The following is a 15,277-nucleotide window of genomic DNA, read 5'->3' as shown; positions in this document are numbered from 1 at the left end:
GAACATTCCAAAGCTCATACTTAAATTATTTTTTTAAGAAGACTGGAAAATTTTATAAAAAATAGATATTTTTAAAATGTAATTAAACCATATACCTCAATCAAACTAAAAATCTTGTCATTTTTTGAACACTCTGATTTTCTTTAGTCTCATCACAGGGGCCAGAGAAACTGAGAAGCTCTCTTGTGTTTGAATTTTTACAATAACTTGCAGTATCTCAAATTTATGGAGCCTGCAAGTTAAGTAACTAATTTTGTAGAGTTTATGAGGCCCTTAGGTTCGGTAGCAAAGAGTGAAAAGTATTTATTGAACAGCAGCCATACATTTGTGATCAGTCCAATCTTGTTGAGTTTAAACTGGCATATAGGGCCCTTTCTTTCATGTTCAGATTCTTTATTTTTGAGTGTTGATTCCTCTTGGGAGGTCAAAGCCGCAGCTCCCATCCTCCTCTGATAGTCTTTGAATTTGTGTATTTCCCTGCTGCTGATTTCAGGGGTGTTTCCAGGCTTGATGCAGAATTGTGGGAAGATGCAGTGTCATTAATCCTTTGCCCTCTCTTTTCCAGGCGGTGCATTCAGATTGTGCACAAGCTGCTGTGCTACCAGAAGAAATGCAGAGTGAGGCTTCATTACACTTGGAGGGAGCTCTGGTCAGGTACTTGGCCTCTGCAGAGACAGTCAAACAGGAAAACCCGCAGTGGTGGTTGTTTTGTGTCCCTGACTGCTTGTTCTATTGCTACAGGATTGAAAAGCAAGCATCAGTTCTGTTAAAGTATTTTTATGTTGCTTCTTAGTTGCTACATGCAAATTGCCTCCTTTGGAAAGCCAGTTTATTATCATAATGGTAGCTAATTTACTTCTTGTCTCTCCTTGTTCATTATGGTATCCAAATGTCTTTGTTTTTCTGTTCCATTACCTGAATCCCTCTTTACCTGACTGGAGAAAATGGAGTCATGTTTTATGTAGTAGTGTTTCTCTCTCAGATTTTTGTGAGTAGAAAGGACATAGGCTCTTGGGTGAAGGGAGATGGACCTTGCTTTTCCTTTTGCTGTAAGAGGAGCTCACACATAGAATAGTGTGTGCAGCTCCAGAAGAGAGCAGCCTTGAAATGTCAGTGTGAGGGAAGAGAGGCTTTTAACTCTGACATTTGAGTTAATGCTAGATAGTCTGGTTTGTGCCACTTGCATCCCGGGATAGATAAATAAGTATTGTGGAGCCTGTCATAATCTAGTGGACAGCTTTGGAGGACTCTTACATGATGCAATCATTGTGTGGGAGGTCTGGGGAAGGGAGTAGCAGAATGGATGATGAGACCTAGCAGGCGTCTTTGGTGGATATGGTATGTGCTTCAGTTCTTATCTAGCAAGCAGTGAAGTAGCTCAGCCAGGCAAGTACAGTTAATCCCCTTGCTGTTGTGGCTTAAACAAGAGCTTTCTGAAAATTCAAGGGAACATGGCCCTAATTGTGTATTCCTGGAGCTGTGCTTGAGGCCTAGGATCAGCGACTTGCCTGGTGTAATGCAACTCCCATCAGAAATTTGAGAGAGGATGGCTTTTGAAAGAGGCAGTGATCAGTGATTTGTGAAAGTGATCTCAATTGACACTGAGTACTTCCCTTCAGTAGCCTTACCTAGCTGAGATGTAGGTGCAGAAAAATTAACCAACAACCTGAGTAATTTTCAGTTATTAAATTTTCACCTTGTGTGACATGTGGCCCATTCAGACTTTCTAAATTATTCCTGGGGAAGGTGAAGCGAGTGCCACTAATTAAAGGATTAGCAGTTCCTTTTCAGTTGTTTTCCTCAGAACAGAGCCCCTAGAGGCATGGCTGCAGTGTAATGCCAGTTCAGGAGATGAGTGTGTACAATGTGGATGTCTGTTCTGAATGGAAATTGCATCTGACACTGTGTGTGATACCTTCTCAGCAGTTATAGTAAACCAGAGCCATTTCTATTTGGCCAGGCTGGCCTGGGTCTTTTCTACACGTTGGCAGGATGGAAGTTTGAAATATAGCATCTTTTGCTTGAAAGTAGTGTTCCACGGTTCAGGGAGCATACTCTTAGTCATGTTTCAATACTTAACTTTCCCTGGTTTAGGGGAAGAGGAAAAATTAAAATACTCACTTCACACTGAGATTCAGCATTTTGGGATATTCTTGTTAGCGGTCTCTAATTAGCTGGTATTTATATAGACCTTCGGAAACATAAAGTGCCTCAGAGGTATTAAGTACTGCACAAGCTATGAAAGCAAAGGTTTCTGTGAAGGAAATGGAATGTTGACAGACCTGATGTAGCTGAAGAGTGTCATGCTTACGATAGATTTTTGTATTTTAGGTGGTTCTCTCCTTGGAGTAAACTACCGTAGAATGTTTAAAAATTGGTTTTTTTTAATAGAATGTTGAGGCGAACAGAAAGATTCTTGTGTAGCTGCTAAGTGGTTTATACAAACTGGAAGGCCCTGGGTGAAATGGTACATACACCTATAAAAGGGCAGGTCCTGGCTGCTGCAGGTGTGCTTCTAGAATGCTATATGAGTTTCACAATAAATGCTAATTGCCAGCCCTGTCTTGAGATCTGTCTCATACTTAACTCTTACCCTGTCAAGGTTGCTCTCTGATTACCCAGAGTGCTGCTGCCTTTGATGTGAAAGAATGTCTCTGGTCTTGATCTATGTGACAGACAATTCTAAACTGGAGCACAAGACTTCTGAATTAATTTCTGTCCTTCATATGACCATCAGGCTTTTATTTTGGATTGAAGAATTGCTTATCACTGCTGGATGAGCAGCTAAAAGGGAGTATCTGTTCACTGTAAGGTCAGAGATACCAGGTTGCCCCATCAGGTGTGCTTTACAGAAGTTCTTCAAGCCCACACTTATCTTCTGGAATGACAAAATCAGACTTAAGCAATGCCCCTGTGGTGCAGTATGGATGATAGCAGTGGAGGCCCTTCAACAGAGCTGAACAAAATGGAACAAAGAAGCTGGAGGGAATTTGTGTAAGGAAGAGAATTCTACCTGGCACATAAATGGAGGAGAGTTTTTCCAGGCAGAAAATTGAGTGGGAGAAGACAAAAAAAGAGAACACGGTGGGGTAGGTGGTCGGTATAGGGTGCAGAGGAACTGAGATAAAGGTTGTAGGTGGAAGCAGTAGCAGTGTATGGAGCCTTCTGTTCATTTGCCAGTTCTAATGTTAGCTGATCTCTAATTAAGGAAAGCCACTTGTGTGTCATCTGATGGATTGATGCTCTTCTTTTGTGGATGCTTTGTCTTCAGTATGAAAGGCCAGCAGCACTTTGAGTTTCTGCATTTACTTTGATTTTAATTTGCAGTGATGACAGAGAGAGGCAGTGGAGCCAGGTGCTTTGGCATCTCTCAGGACACATATCATGCTGTTTATGCAGTCTATAATACTTTATACTTTTTTGGATATGCCACTATTTGGCACATTGTTTCCGTATGATCTTATTTCTGTTGAACTTTCTTCTGCAACATCTGAGCTTAAAGAAGAGCAATATTGTTACAGTCTTTGGATATGATCCAGCCTAAGCTTCTCTGTTGGAATGATTTTTTCACATTAAGGGACCAGGACCATGGCATTCAAAACTGTGCTGACCAGATGACCAAGAATATTTAGGTTACAGAGAAAGATGTAGGTATTTGAGAGCTGGAAACAGGATTGACAGAAAGGAAAATCTGTGAGTGGCGGAAGTAGTACATAGAAGCTGGTTCTAGCTAAAAGCGGTGTGAAAATAAATACCAGATCACAAGTGGAGCTAAATTGTGGAACATCTTAAAAAGAGGGCTGGAGGATGAAAAGCAGTTGTAATCTGATTAACCTATGAAAGTTATTAGAAATGCAATTATTAATAGCTAGACCAAACATTCAGATCCAGAGATGTCTGTTGATCTTGGTTCTTTTTTAATAGCCATTTCAGCAGTCTGTTCACTTCTGTTCCACCATTGATTAGTGTGCAGCTCTTCCCTCTGGGTGCTGAAGAACATCTTCAGGCTTTTCACCACTGACAGTATTCCATTGCTGGAAATTTGGCCAAGGTCAGTAACTCTTAAGTGGTTATGACGCTGTTTACCTGTTTGCTTGCAAACATTTTGGCCAATTGGAAATCTCCTGGACTGTTATACAAGGTACCTTATACTTTTTAAAGCTGATTAATTCAATGTCAAGTGTAAGGTACTTCATAGAGTTGATTTGGAAACTTGGAAACAGCCAGTTCCCTGTTCTCAGAAACAGCCTGTTATGCCCAATGTTTTTGGGCTAGTTTGTACAGCATTCAAGTGATGAACAGTGCTATATGTGTTGTTGTTGTTGTCAAGCACGTATGAGCTATGCTAGAAGAGTTTTCATGAGTCATTTAAGCTTTGTGTATAAAAAAAATCACTCATTTCTTCAACTCCTCCCACTTCAAAATTAGCAATGCTTGAGCACTTCACTCTGAGCTTAGGGGGTGCAGGTAAATTCTTTGCAGTTGCTATGGTTTGCTTTAAGCAAAACCTGTGTTTAAAGAAACAGAAAAGCAATACTAATGAAGATTTCTAATATCAAGAGCCTTAAAAATCTGAACTATAATAATGATGGTGAAATAGCTATTTATTGGGGCAGTTGAATGCAAGTAGGATTAAAAGTGGATATTTCCATTAGTAAATGTTAAAGATCAGTTTGCAAATTGTTTTAACATAAAACTATAGTTCCTTATCTTGTAGCTTATTTAATTTGGTAGATGCAGAATGCACTGTTAAAATAAGGGTGCTTCAAATATATAACACTAACTAAGAAGTTAATTTTTCTCCATTTTAGGGTTATCAAAGCAGACTTTTGTAATGCTACTAGACAAAATTAACTTTTTTTTTTCCTTTTTGTACATTCTTCAGATCTTTTTGTTAGGTTCTGTATTTATAGCAAGGATAGTACTGCATTCAAAATCTTTTTAGGTGAATACTAAGAATGTCAAAGGTCACTTTGTGGAAGATTTTAGAATAAAGAAGCAAGTTTTTGTAGGGGAGAATCTTCCCCCAGATTTCCAGTATATATTACACTGCCCTTATGCAGTGCATATTTAGAATAGTATTGTTGAATCACTTAGCTGTAGCATTTTTGTGACTGAAACATTGACTACTGAGAGTATGTTACCTATGTCATTTCTGGTTCTACAACTGTTGAGCAGGTCTGCTTCAACCCCCTGATATATGTTGCTGAACAGACTGGAAGTCAGGTGATATTGTGTCTTCCCTTTATCTGTAATCCAGCTGTTACTGTTACATTCTGCAGCAGCTACCTGGCAAGGAAAGTTTATAATCTTGCAGCTCTTGTGGAGGCAGGATTCACACACTGGTGTAGCAGACAGTCTGGTTCACTGGCAAAGTTCCTGGTCACTACATGCCATGAGAGTTTGGAAGACCATAGAGCTGCTTGGCCAGTTAGCAAATGGCAAAGGCTACAAACTAAAGGCTCTAACTGTTATGTGCTGTGGAGTACATGCTGGGAGTTTGCAGCCTTTAGGGGATCCTGTTTACTTACAGGAGTGTTGGTGCTTGTGATACATGGTACTGTGTTGGCCCAAGATGGGTTTAGGAATGCAGCTGTTAATCCTGTTGTTTATTCCACAGAATTCAGGAAAGGATTGAAATTGAAAGATGGTTTTATAAAATAATTTTTGTTTATAGTTGTGGTGTGTATTGTGGTTTGATATTTATTTATTTATTTATTTTGTACTCCTGGCAGCACTCCATGTTACCCCAAAGAAAACCCCAGTCCCATCTTAGAAAGCTCACTTACAGGCAGCAAGATGGGAAGGTCAGAAAGAAGACTGCAAATGTCAGCCTGTAATATTCTGCTGTCATTTGCAACTGGTGGGACAATGTCATGCTCACCTTTCCACATTACTTCCTTCAACCAAAACTAGAATATTTTCATGAGAACACGCCAGCCATTTAGTGAAATGCCCTGATATTTAAACTCATAAAGAAGATAGTGTAAGAAATGCAGAAATTCAGTGGCTTTCTTCTGAAGGAGGATGTTCTAAATTCCCTGCAAGGGTCATTTTTAGGAAGCATCTGCTTTTACTTAATTCTACTTTACGTTTACTTTGTTAACATACTTTAATACTGATGATAAAGAGTTTGACCCTGATAGCCAGTGAACAGAAGAAGACTAATTTAAGATTTGTGTCTATTATTGATCACGTGGTGAGATCAGGATGGGGATTTCTCAACATAGCCTTGCTCAGATGAGCACAGAGGGAATTTAGTCATTTGCATGGATAAAAGTCTGGCAATTTTTTGGTCATCCTGCCTCAGCCTGGCAGGTCTCATCCAGATATGTTGCTCTGTCTTGTTTTAAATAAAACTAGCGAATACTGGAGAATTTGATGGTGAATCACTAACAGTTTGCAGATTGTAGTGACCTAGTGGAGATAGTGTGATAATTTCTCCTGGGAAGTGGTCCCATTGATGGAAGAAGTGTTACAGTCAGCTGTTCAGAGCTGTTTCTTTATCCACACAGAGGGGTTGCAACACTCAGAATGCAGTAAGTTATCCCAGGCCCCTTTTTGTGTTCAAGCAGCATCTCCTGGGTTCCTTACCTTGCAGTCTTTCGATGTTCTCACACAATATTTCTTCTCTTTCTCCAGATTCTCCACCTTTTCTGTTTTTTAAAACCTGAGGCAAAAATGTCTCACGTTAACTCCCAAGACTCCTGTTTTAACAGTGTGAACCTACACTGTCAGACAAAACAGAATTGAGCTCAGTACTGCCCTTTCCTCTAAAGAGGGATGAAGCTTGTGGATGTGTGTTTTTTATTTTTTTAAATATTTATTTATTTATTTTAAAGAAAAAAGCATATTGTTCATCTGAGCTTTAGCTGAAGTCAGAAAATTTGTGTTATTTCTTACTGCTTGCTGGATTGCCATCTAGTAGCATTGCTCTGGCATCAGCAATCAGCATTTCCATTAAGCTTGCAATTTCACACTGTTGGTTCCATTTAGGTGGGAACAGTGAGTACCAGGGATGGGGGCTATATAAAGAAAGTGAAGGGTTGGAAGTGAAGTAGCCTGCTTGACTGATCCTGGGAGCGATGGGCTGTGCCAGCATGTGCTCCAGCCCTCTGGCAAGCTGTTGATTCTCATTAAGAAAACAGCCGGCTTTCATGGATGTACCCTTGAGAGCGAGTCATGGGGAAAAGAGGGAACAGCTGTAGAGTGCTGGTGATGGGGAGCCTGCCAGTTGCCAGCTGCTTTTTGCCACGGAGCTGTGATGGCTGGGAGGAGGAACTCGGCAGTGCCTGTGGCAGCAAGAGGGAGGGAGGGTAGAGGAGTGTCCAAGCAGGTGATTGTTAGGGCAGTGAGCAGGGTGCTCCCTCCTGATCACAGCAGAGCAAAGGAGTTGGAACATGTTGACCAGTGATGTTGACAGAGCTTTTATTGCTTCCCCTGCTCCCCTGAGAGGTGGCTGCAGCATTGGTGCAAGAGTCTTGTTTTCCAGTGTGGTGGATGATTGACAGGAAGCTCCAAGTGCTGTCCCTGAGTAACTGGTTCACTTATCCAAGGGTGCTGGGATAGTTTGTGCCTCAGGGAGTTCTGGTGTGTTAGTTTGTAATAGCAATGTTACTATTTCTCAGACAGGCTTCCTATTCCTACTGCTCTGTCTGGAAAATACCTCTGTTGGTTCTTTCCTGTCAAACCCAATCTGTAGATACTCATCTCCTGCTGAGCTTGTTTTGATCAGTGTTCCTCTGAGTGCCTGCCAAAGCTGAATGTGGCCAGATCTGCACCCTCTTAACACTTAGGTCATCTCAGAATGTCATATTTGAGCCTTTTGCTTCCTTAAATCTGAATTGCCTTTCAGGTATAGCATTTTCTAATGTGATTATTCTGTTCCGGGTCTCTTCTCATAGCTGCACAGTGGTCTGTGCTGGTTTATCGTAGCTTAGCCCTTGTGACTTCCAGTCTGGAGCAAGAGAGTGGACCGGTCTGTGGTTGTGGTATTGTCATGTTGTGGGAATCTGCTTTTTTCACATTCTGTGCTGTAATTTTCCTTGTGCAAGGGAATCATGCTGAATTTTGGGATCTGGAAGAGCCTATAAGAAAGCGTTGTTTGACCTGTTGTTTATCAACAAGCGTTTGATGTTGACTGTTTAGAGACAGACACTAAGTGTAGGTTGACCTTTGATTTGGCCAGGTACAAGCAGGGCTTGTTGTATTGCTCTTTTTATACTTCCAATGCTGTTGCAGATTGAATGGTCCTGTTTTCTCTTGTGTGTTGGAAGAACTGAAGCACAGGAAGACCAGTGCTGCTTCCTGAAGAATCTAATCCACTCTATTCCTAGTTGCTGCCTTAGTTGCACTAGGCCTTAACCAGATCTAGCTTACCTTGTGCTACAGTGAGTAGTTTGGACCTTGCCTTGGGAGTATGTGCATATGAGCAGGGTGGCTATAGGAGGTCCAGGGTGGTTGCTGTGCTGCTGAAGCACTTGCAGGCAGATGAATTCTCTGCAGCGTGGAAGTGTTGCCCAGATGTCTTCTGTGGGTGGGGATCCTTCTAAGGGTGTTGTGATTTGAGACACAAGAAGGAGGACACTGAATACACTGTTGGTTCAGTGATAGTTTCTAGAGGGAATGGGAAAGTCACAGTTCTTTCCTGTGTGCCCTGAAGGTTGAAGGGTAGAAAATTGGAGAATTTTAGTAGAGCACTAGATCCTGTTAATGGATGTAATACTGCAGCTGAGGAGCCCTCACATCTCTTGCTCCTTTCTTGAGGGCCATTATATGCACCATTAGAAAATTCTTGACCTATAAGCACAGCAGATGCAGAGACAGAGGCCTCCGTACTGTGCTCAACTCATCCGAGTTCTCATTGATGAGTGTCTCAGGGCTGTTCTCTTCTGCTCTGTTGTGCAATAACACATCAGAGCCTTCTGATGCTCCTGGCAGAGTCTGTGCTACATTCTGACTTGCCCAAGGGATGATACTACTACTTTTTTTCCCAACTTTTCTCTTGGCCTACCTCCATGGTCCTGCTATACATGGTCCTGTATCACACATGATCCAAACAGAGAGCGCTGAGACACTGAATAAAAAAACCCAAAAAATAAAAAACAAAACCAACAACTTTATGTGAATCAAAATTCATCTGGGGCTGAATATATTTCTGTTTGAGACAAGGCTTACAGGGTGAGAAGGTAAGTCTGCTATGTGAATAAGATCAGGAGAAGGGGGCAGTGAAGGGCATCTGTAACAGGAATTACCTTCCTGGTAGAAGAAAAGGAGAGATGGTGGCTGCCCACAGTCTTCTCACAGAGGATTGGCTTGAGAGAGGGCAGCAAATAATTGAGCAGGCATGTACTGCTGCTCCTTGGCAGACAGAGTGGCTATAGAAGCTGATAAGGGAAAGAGCTAAGAGGTTCTTTTGCTGCAGTCTTTTCAGTTTAAAAAATAGGGAGAATACCTATGATGTCACTTTTCATCCTTTCACTGTAATAATCCTTTGGAAAGAAAATTGCCCAAGAGCCAACCTGATGTCTACCGCTTTTCACATACAGCCTGTCACATGGCTCTGTGTCCACTCAGCATGCTTGTCTACTTGGGTTTGAGGCTCTAAACATAGGTGTCCAAAGCTGTGTTCTCTTCTTGTTGATTTAAGAAGCATAGCCAGTGTACTCAGCTCAGGTCACTTACATGAACATACTGGTGGCTGCTTGTTTAGTTACAGCCTTCTGCCTTTATTACTAAAGAAGTCCTAAAATACAGTGTTTCGCTGTTGTATTATAAAATTATGGATGTTTCAAGACTTACCACAGTTTCAGGTCCTGCTAATAAGTGCTGAGAACAGATATCTTTAGGGATGAAAAGAAGGCTCTAAAGGGTATTGCAAAAATGGTGCTGTTTTCCAGTTAATGTTGTAATAGATCTCTTACCCAAGCCATCCATTCATCCATTGCTGTTAAATCCTGGAGTATAATTTGGAACAAGGTGGTTGAGCCCAAGCAAGGATCACATTGGTGTCTGCCTGTGCAGCTGGGGAGACCGAAGTGCTCCTCTGTTGGGGGAGACAAAAAAAAAAAGGATGGATAATTTCTTGGCTAGCGTGAGAGGGCAGTCTGCAGGTGGGGTATGAGAGGCGAACAGTTGACTGCAGCAGGGAAAATGTGACACATCTGGTTTGGCTTCAGTTTGTTTAGGAATAGTAGCATCAGTGCTCTGTTGGAGCTCAAGGGCAGAGGGGTGTTCAGTAAGTTGGACTTTCCTCTAAAGGTTTATTTTTTGTGTGTAATTGTTGCTGAAGGGCACTAGGCATATGAAGCCAGATCTAAAAGTTGGTAGTTCTGAAAACTTCAGGGCATAGCTGTCCTCATTTTCAGTATGGGGTCTGCCTTACAAACAAGCTACAGAGACAGGGCAAAGAGATTTAAAGGTTCCACAGTGTTTGTGGTCGGTAGAGACACTTGAGTAAAGGCTGCTGCAGAATGTACTGGTGTGGAAAAAGATTGGGTGCTCTTTTAGTATCGATGTAGTGTATATCCAAATTAGGAACACTGCAACTTTTTTAGGAATGTGTGGTTTCCTAACAGTTGATAAATTTGTCAGTGCAGGGCACACAGTGACTGTAAACCTCTCATGGGTTAGTTCTTCTGACCAGGCTCTGAGCCCAGCACTCAGTTTTTTCTTCATGTGAAGCAAGTCGCTCTCCTTCCTAGTTCTTAGGGAAGGAACAGCACAGATAGTTTTGAGTGGGCTATGATGCAGTGTAATTCAGGTATAAAAACTGATTTCAAGTGGAGGTAATCTCTTGTCTTCTTTCTAAGTGAAACAGAAAAACTAAACATAGATTCATCACAATGGCTGAAACAAATGTGGGGGTAGAACAGAGAAAGTTCTCCTTCAGGTGTTGTCACCAATATAGAGCAGTACAATTGCTTCAGGGTGGTCTATGAGAAGTACTGCAGTGGGCAGTTGTAGGGTGCTTGTCCTTGTCATTTGGTGAGTGCTTGTGCTCTGGACAAATACACTCATTCTTTTAAAAATAGTTCCTCCTCATCATGGATAGCTTTCATGTTCAGTGTTTTTTGGATGTTCAGTGGTGGCTTTGTGTCACACTATGCTGTGACCTGCTTACAAAGGCCATTCAGCAGGGCTCCTGTGGGAGAGCAAGAGGCAAAGAAATTAACACGAGGCTTCTCACAACTTGTCATAGGGAATCCAGAGCTCTGCTACTTAACTTCCACAAACTCAAGCTGCTGGCAGTTGTACAGCAGCACCTGGTCATGAGCTGTGGCCCTGTGGGCTTTCATGGCTGGGAAGGAGATAAAGCCATGTTTGTAACTGCAGGATGGAGAAATGGCCAATGAACGGCTGTGACAGAGATGCAGGGCAGCTGTCTGCAGTCCAAGGCACTTGACTGCTGGAGACTTTTTTGCTGTGGAGGTTTGGTTACCTTGGTAACCTGTTTTTAGCTGGGTCTTTGCTCCTGTGGAAAGCCCATCTGTACCTGCTACTTTGTTTTGAGACGTTTATTTTGCAGAAAAATAACTGATGGGGTATTTCCAGAGCTGTGTTTTTGTGTAATCCAGGCTCTGCTTTTGGTCCCAGGGGTTTGTGTGATGATGGGGTGATGATGGTATGGAGAATTATTTGGCTGGTTTGCAAAGGTGTTAATGTGTCTGCTTCTGAGGTGAGCTACTACGGAAGGGAGAAATGCTATTGATGGTAGTTAATCCTGGAATAGCTCTGAAAGATACATCATTAAGATACATGTCTGGAGTTTGCAGAGAATTTGTTCATTCCCGGTTTGCAGTTCAGCATCAGCTACACACGGGAAGATTAAATGAAAGTAGCTTCTGCCTGTGATGAGTAAATACCTACCTTGGGGTTGTAGGCTTCCCTTTTGGTGTGCATATATAAACTTGAGATACTCGTGGTTAACTTCTAGTATTGTAAAGTAGAGGTTGCAGAACTATGTTCAGAATCTGACAGTTTTGTTTAATTCAAGATCTGTCCAGTGTGTTTGCATGCTTTTGCTGTAGGTTTTTTCTTTTATCTATTGCGAATACTTTGTAATCTTGAAGGGGGTGCATATCTAAATTCTGCCCATACCTCTTTCCTGTTCCTGTGCTTTATCTCCTCCTTTTTTTGTAGCCTGTACCTTGGGCTGAATGGTCTTTTCTGCATTCACTGTGGAGTTCTCCCAAACCACAATTTATTTTATCACTAGTTAATGGATAGTGTGTGACATTTGTGTAATGGTGGGGGAAAAAATGGATTAACAAGTTCTACTTGTGCCTGTAAGAAATTGGAGTAATGCCTGGTATTGTTCTGTTGGATGAAGTTACTAATTAGTAGATAATTAAGAACCTTTTTAAGAAGGTGTGTGCATTGTTCCAGCATTGACCTTTCAGGATATCTTAATTCAGACGTTTTTAGTCTTGAAATGTGTTGGCTTCAGGGCAGAGAGTACATTAAGAACCTCTTCTAGTCAGACATCAGCTTTCACTCCTGAACAGCTATAATGCAGAAGAAACTAGTTTGCTGAAAATTTCAAGAACTAGGAAAAAGGAAATATAAAAACCTACATTTTATTCAAGTGCATGTAATGCAGTTGTTTATTGTAAAGTCTGTTTGATTAAAGCATTTTTAGCCAACCTTTTTGTTAATTACCACTGTTACTAGCTGATACTGGGTGGTTACAGTAGGAGCTTTTGTTGTTTTATTCTTTAAGACAAGTGTGAAGCAGATCTGTGATCTTTATGGCACAGCCCCAGATAACTGACACAATAAAGTACTACATCCTTCTTTTTACCAGTGCAGCAGTATCGACACAGAGCTACAGAAAAGCTGTGCTGTGGGGGTTTTCTTACCTTTTTTATTTTTTATAACTGCGTGTATCAACAAGAGTGACAGTTTGGGGCTGACTATGCATACATCAAGTTGGTGATATATGAAGCAGAAATGAGACAGTTGGATTCTCCAACCCCAAAGCTCACTCCAGGATCTAGCAGATAGAAAAATCTCCATGAGCTGACTGAGTTAACAAGAGACGTACCTTGAGCCTGAGTAGATTTGATTGGGAAATCAGTGAAGGAGAATAAATGTGGGAAGGTAAAATAGCTGTCACTTACTTGTTCAGCAGGGTGTTTTAGCAACAAAAAGCACTTCTAAACCCTACATATAAATTGATATATTTCTGAGGTGAATAGCTGGCATTTAGTTTAATTTAAACTAGATAATGTAAATGCATCTGTGTAAAAATGACTTGTCGAGAATGGTTTTGCTTTTTATAGTATTTAAAAAATACTTGTTTTCTCCTAGCTTTGATCAACTTGCTGAAGTTCCTCATGTCTAATGAAACTGTATTGCTGGCCAAGCACAACATCTTCACACTTGCTCTTATGGTGAGCATCTTTACCTTCACACAAATTCTATTATTTTTAACAATTTTATTGTGAATTAATATTAGGAAGAAATTGTAATGCTGAAAGGATAACAGAAAGGACTTCTGGCCTGTTAAGGAGATAAAAGAACTAGGCTGTGAAGCAGAGGAATATCATTGTGGTTGGTTTCACTAGGTATTTGGAAAGAGCAATGCTTGGACCCACTATAGGGTTGGCTCATTGAAATAAAGAAGTCTTTGTGAGGAAAAGCCTAGTTAAATTTTCCAGACTGGTTAATATTTGTTTTGTTCTGTGGTCATTTGTATTCAAAATAGAAACATGTTTTTGTGGCCCTAGATAAAAACAGTATTTAAGCTTCTTGTCTGTCTCTTTGGTACTATAAGGAAAATCAGAGATAAAGCAATGAAGCAACGTAATACAATCTGCTGCAACTGCAAATTATTCCTTTGAAGGTTTTGGACATAATCTGTATTATTTCTGTTGCAGAATAGATTTGGGATAAATGTTCCTGTTGCAAATTCTTTTCACTTGTATAGGTTGTGAACCTGTTCAACATGTTCATCACTTATGGAGACACATTTCTGCCCACTCCCAGCAGCTATGATGAGCTGTATTATGAAATCATTCGGATGCACCAGAATTTTGACAACCTTTATTCTATGGGTGAGTACCTCCTGACTTGTCAGAACTGCTGCTGCCTGGAAGTGAGGGTGGCAGAAGAGGGATATTTGTATCAGGTGTTTCCTGTCTACCTGCTACTGATGTGTACCATGCTGGGTGAACATGTTTTGTGTACTAGGGCATGTTGGTAAATTAAGAAGAGGGGGGATTGAAAGGGGGATAAACTTACTGAAAGAATAATTTTATTTTTATGTCACAAAAAGGTATGAACAGGCTCCTTGCCCCTCCCTCTGTCACTTAATGTTGAAAATACAAATTTATTGTCACATGGAATATGTGGTGTTTCGTGCATTTTGTGTAGTTTTCCTCTATTATATTTGACAGTTTAAAGTCTAAAAGCAAGTACCTATTGCAGAACCACCCAGCATAGAGAAACACTGAATGCAAAAAGGAATTTGGAAAATAATTTGAGAAACTTACAGCAAGAAGCTTGCTGTGCTAGACAAATCACATCTACTTCAGTCATTGCCAAAGCAACCAAGAAAACACCCCTCACAGACCTGCTGGCAGTGACAAGTGAATTGCTGGACTGAAGAATGTGCCCTCTGGCAAAACAGGGAGAAGCTGCCAGCCTTCAAGAGAGAGGGAAGGGAGCCAAGTGACACCCAGCAGGGAAGAGGAACAAAGAAGAGCAAGGAATGCATGGAGGCATAATCAGGCAGTGTTATACACAGGGACCTGCAGCCCAGGGTAGCTGCAGCAGCACTGGTATGCTGTATACTAGAAGCTGTGAAAAAAAAATTATAGCTGTGTTTTTTGTTTGCTTTATTCCAAAAGGACATTTCATTCCTTCATCCTCTGCTCCCTTCTCAGCATGATCACCCAGTGAACAACAGGAGTTAATGTAAGTGTATAAGGAGAGCTAAAGGGCAGACAGTTGGCCACAGTCCTCTTCTGACATTGGAGAGAGACATCCTCACCTAAATAAAAGTAGCTGACTGTTCCCTGTAACTGCAAGCAGAAACAAACTGCCCTTTTGTATAAATTTCCCAGTTGTCAGCCATTACATAAGGGATCACTTGGCTGTTTTTGTGCCCTCTTGAGTGCATAAGATTTCTTGGTAACCCATTTTGTACTCCCAACAGTTGCGACTAGTAAGACGAGGTGCTTTTACTAGGTAATAATTTTTTCAAACCCATCCCCTGTGGAAGCTGAAGGTAAGTGGAACAGAAATAATGCACTCAGATACTTCCTCAGTTGGG

General features: G+C 41.2%; 1 protein-coding gene across 5 annotated transcripts in view; it reads left to right on the top strand.

Annotated features, from left to right (window-relative positions):
* Nucleotides 1-15,277, top strand: part of ARMH3 (armadillo like helical domain containing 3) — a 123,450-nt gene that overhangs the window by 38,182 nt on the left and 69,991 nt on the right. For 4 of the 5 annotated variants that reach the window (XR_009933349.1, XM_062496308.1, XM_062496309.1 and 1 more), the window contains exons 20-22: nt 566-654; nt 13,312-13,394; nt 13,931-14,057. Coding sequence is in view for 3 of the 5 variants with exons in the window: in XM_062496308.1 (XP_062352292.1) it covers nt 566-654; nt 13,312-13,394; nt 13,931-14,057 (299 nt within the window). In the remaining 2 variants the exon portion in view is untranslated. Of the gene's footprint in view, nt 1-565; nt 655-13,311; nt 13,395-13,930; nt 14,058-14,852; nt 14,920-15,277 lie in introns of all 5 variants that reach the window. The other variant, XR_009933350.1, reaches the window with a different exon arrangement.

Source organism: Cinclus cinclus, chromosome 7 (genome assembly GCF_963662255.1).
Source record: "Cinclus cinclus chromosome 7, bCinCin1.1, whole genome shotgun sequence".
NCBI lineage: Eukaryota > Metazoa > Chordata > Aves > Passeriformes > Cinclidae > Cinclus > Cinclus cinclus.
This window is presented reverse-complemented; position numbering and strand designations above follow the sequence as displayed.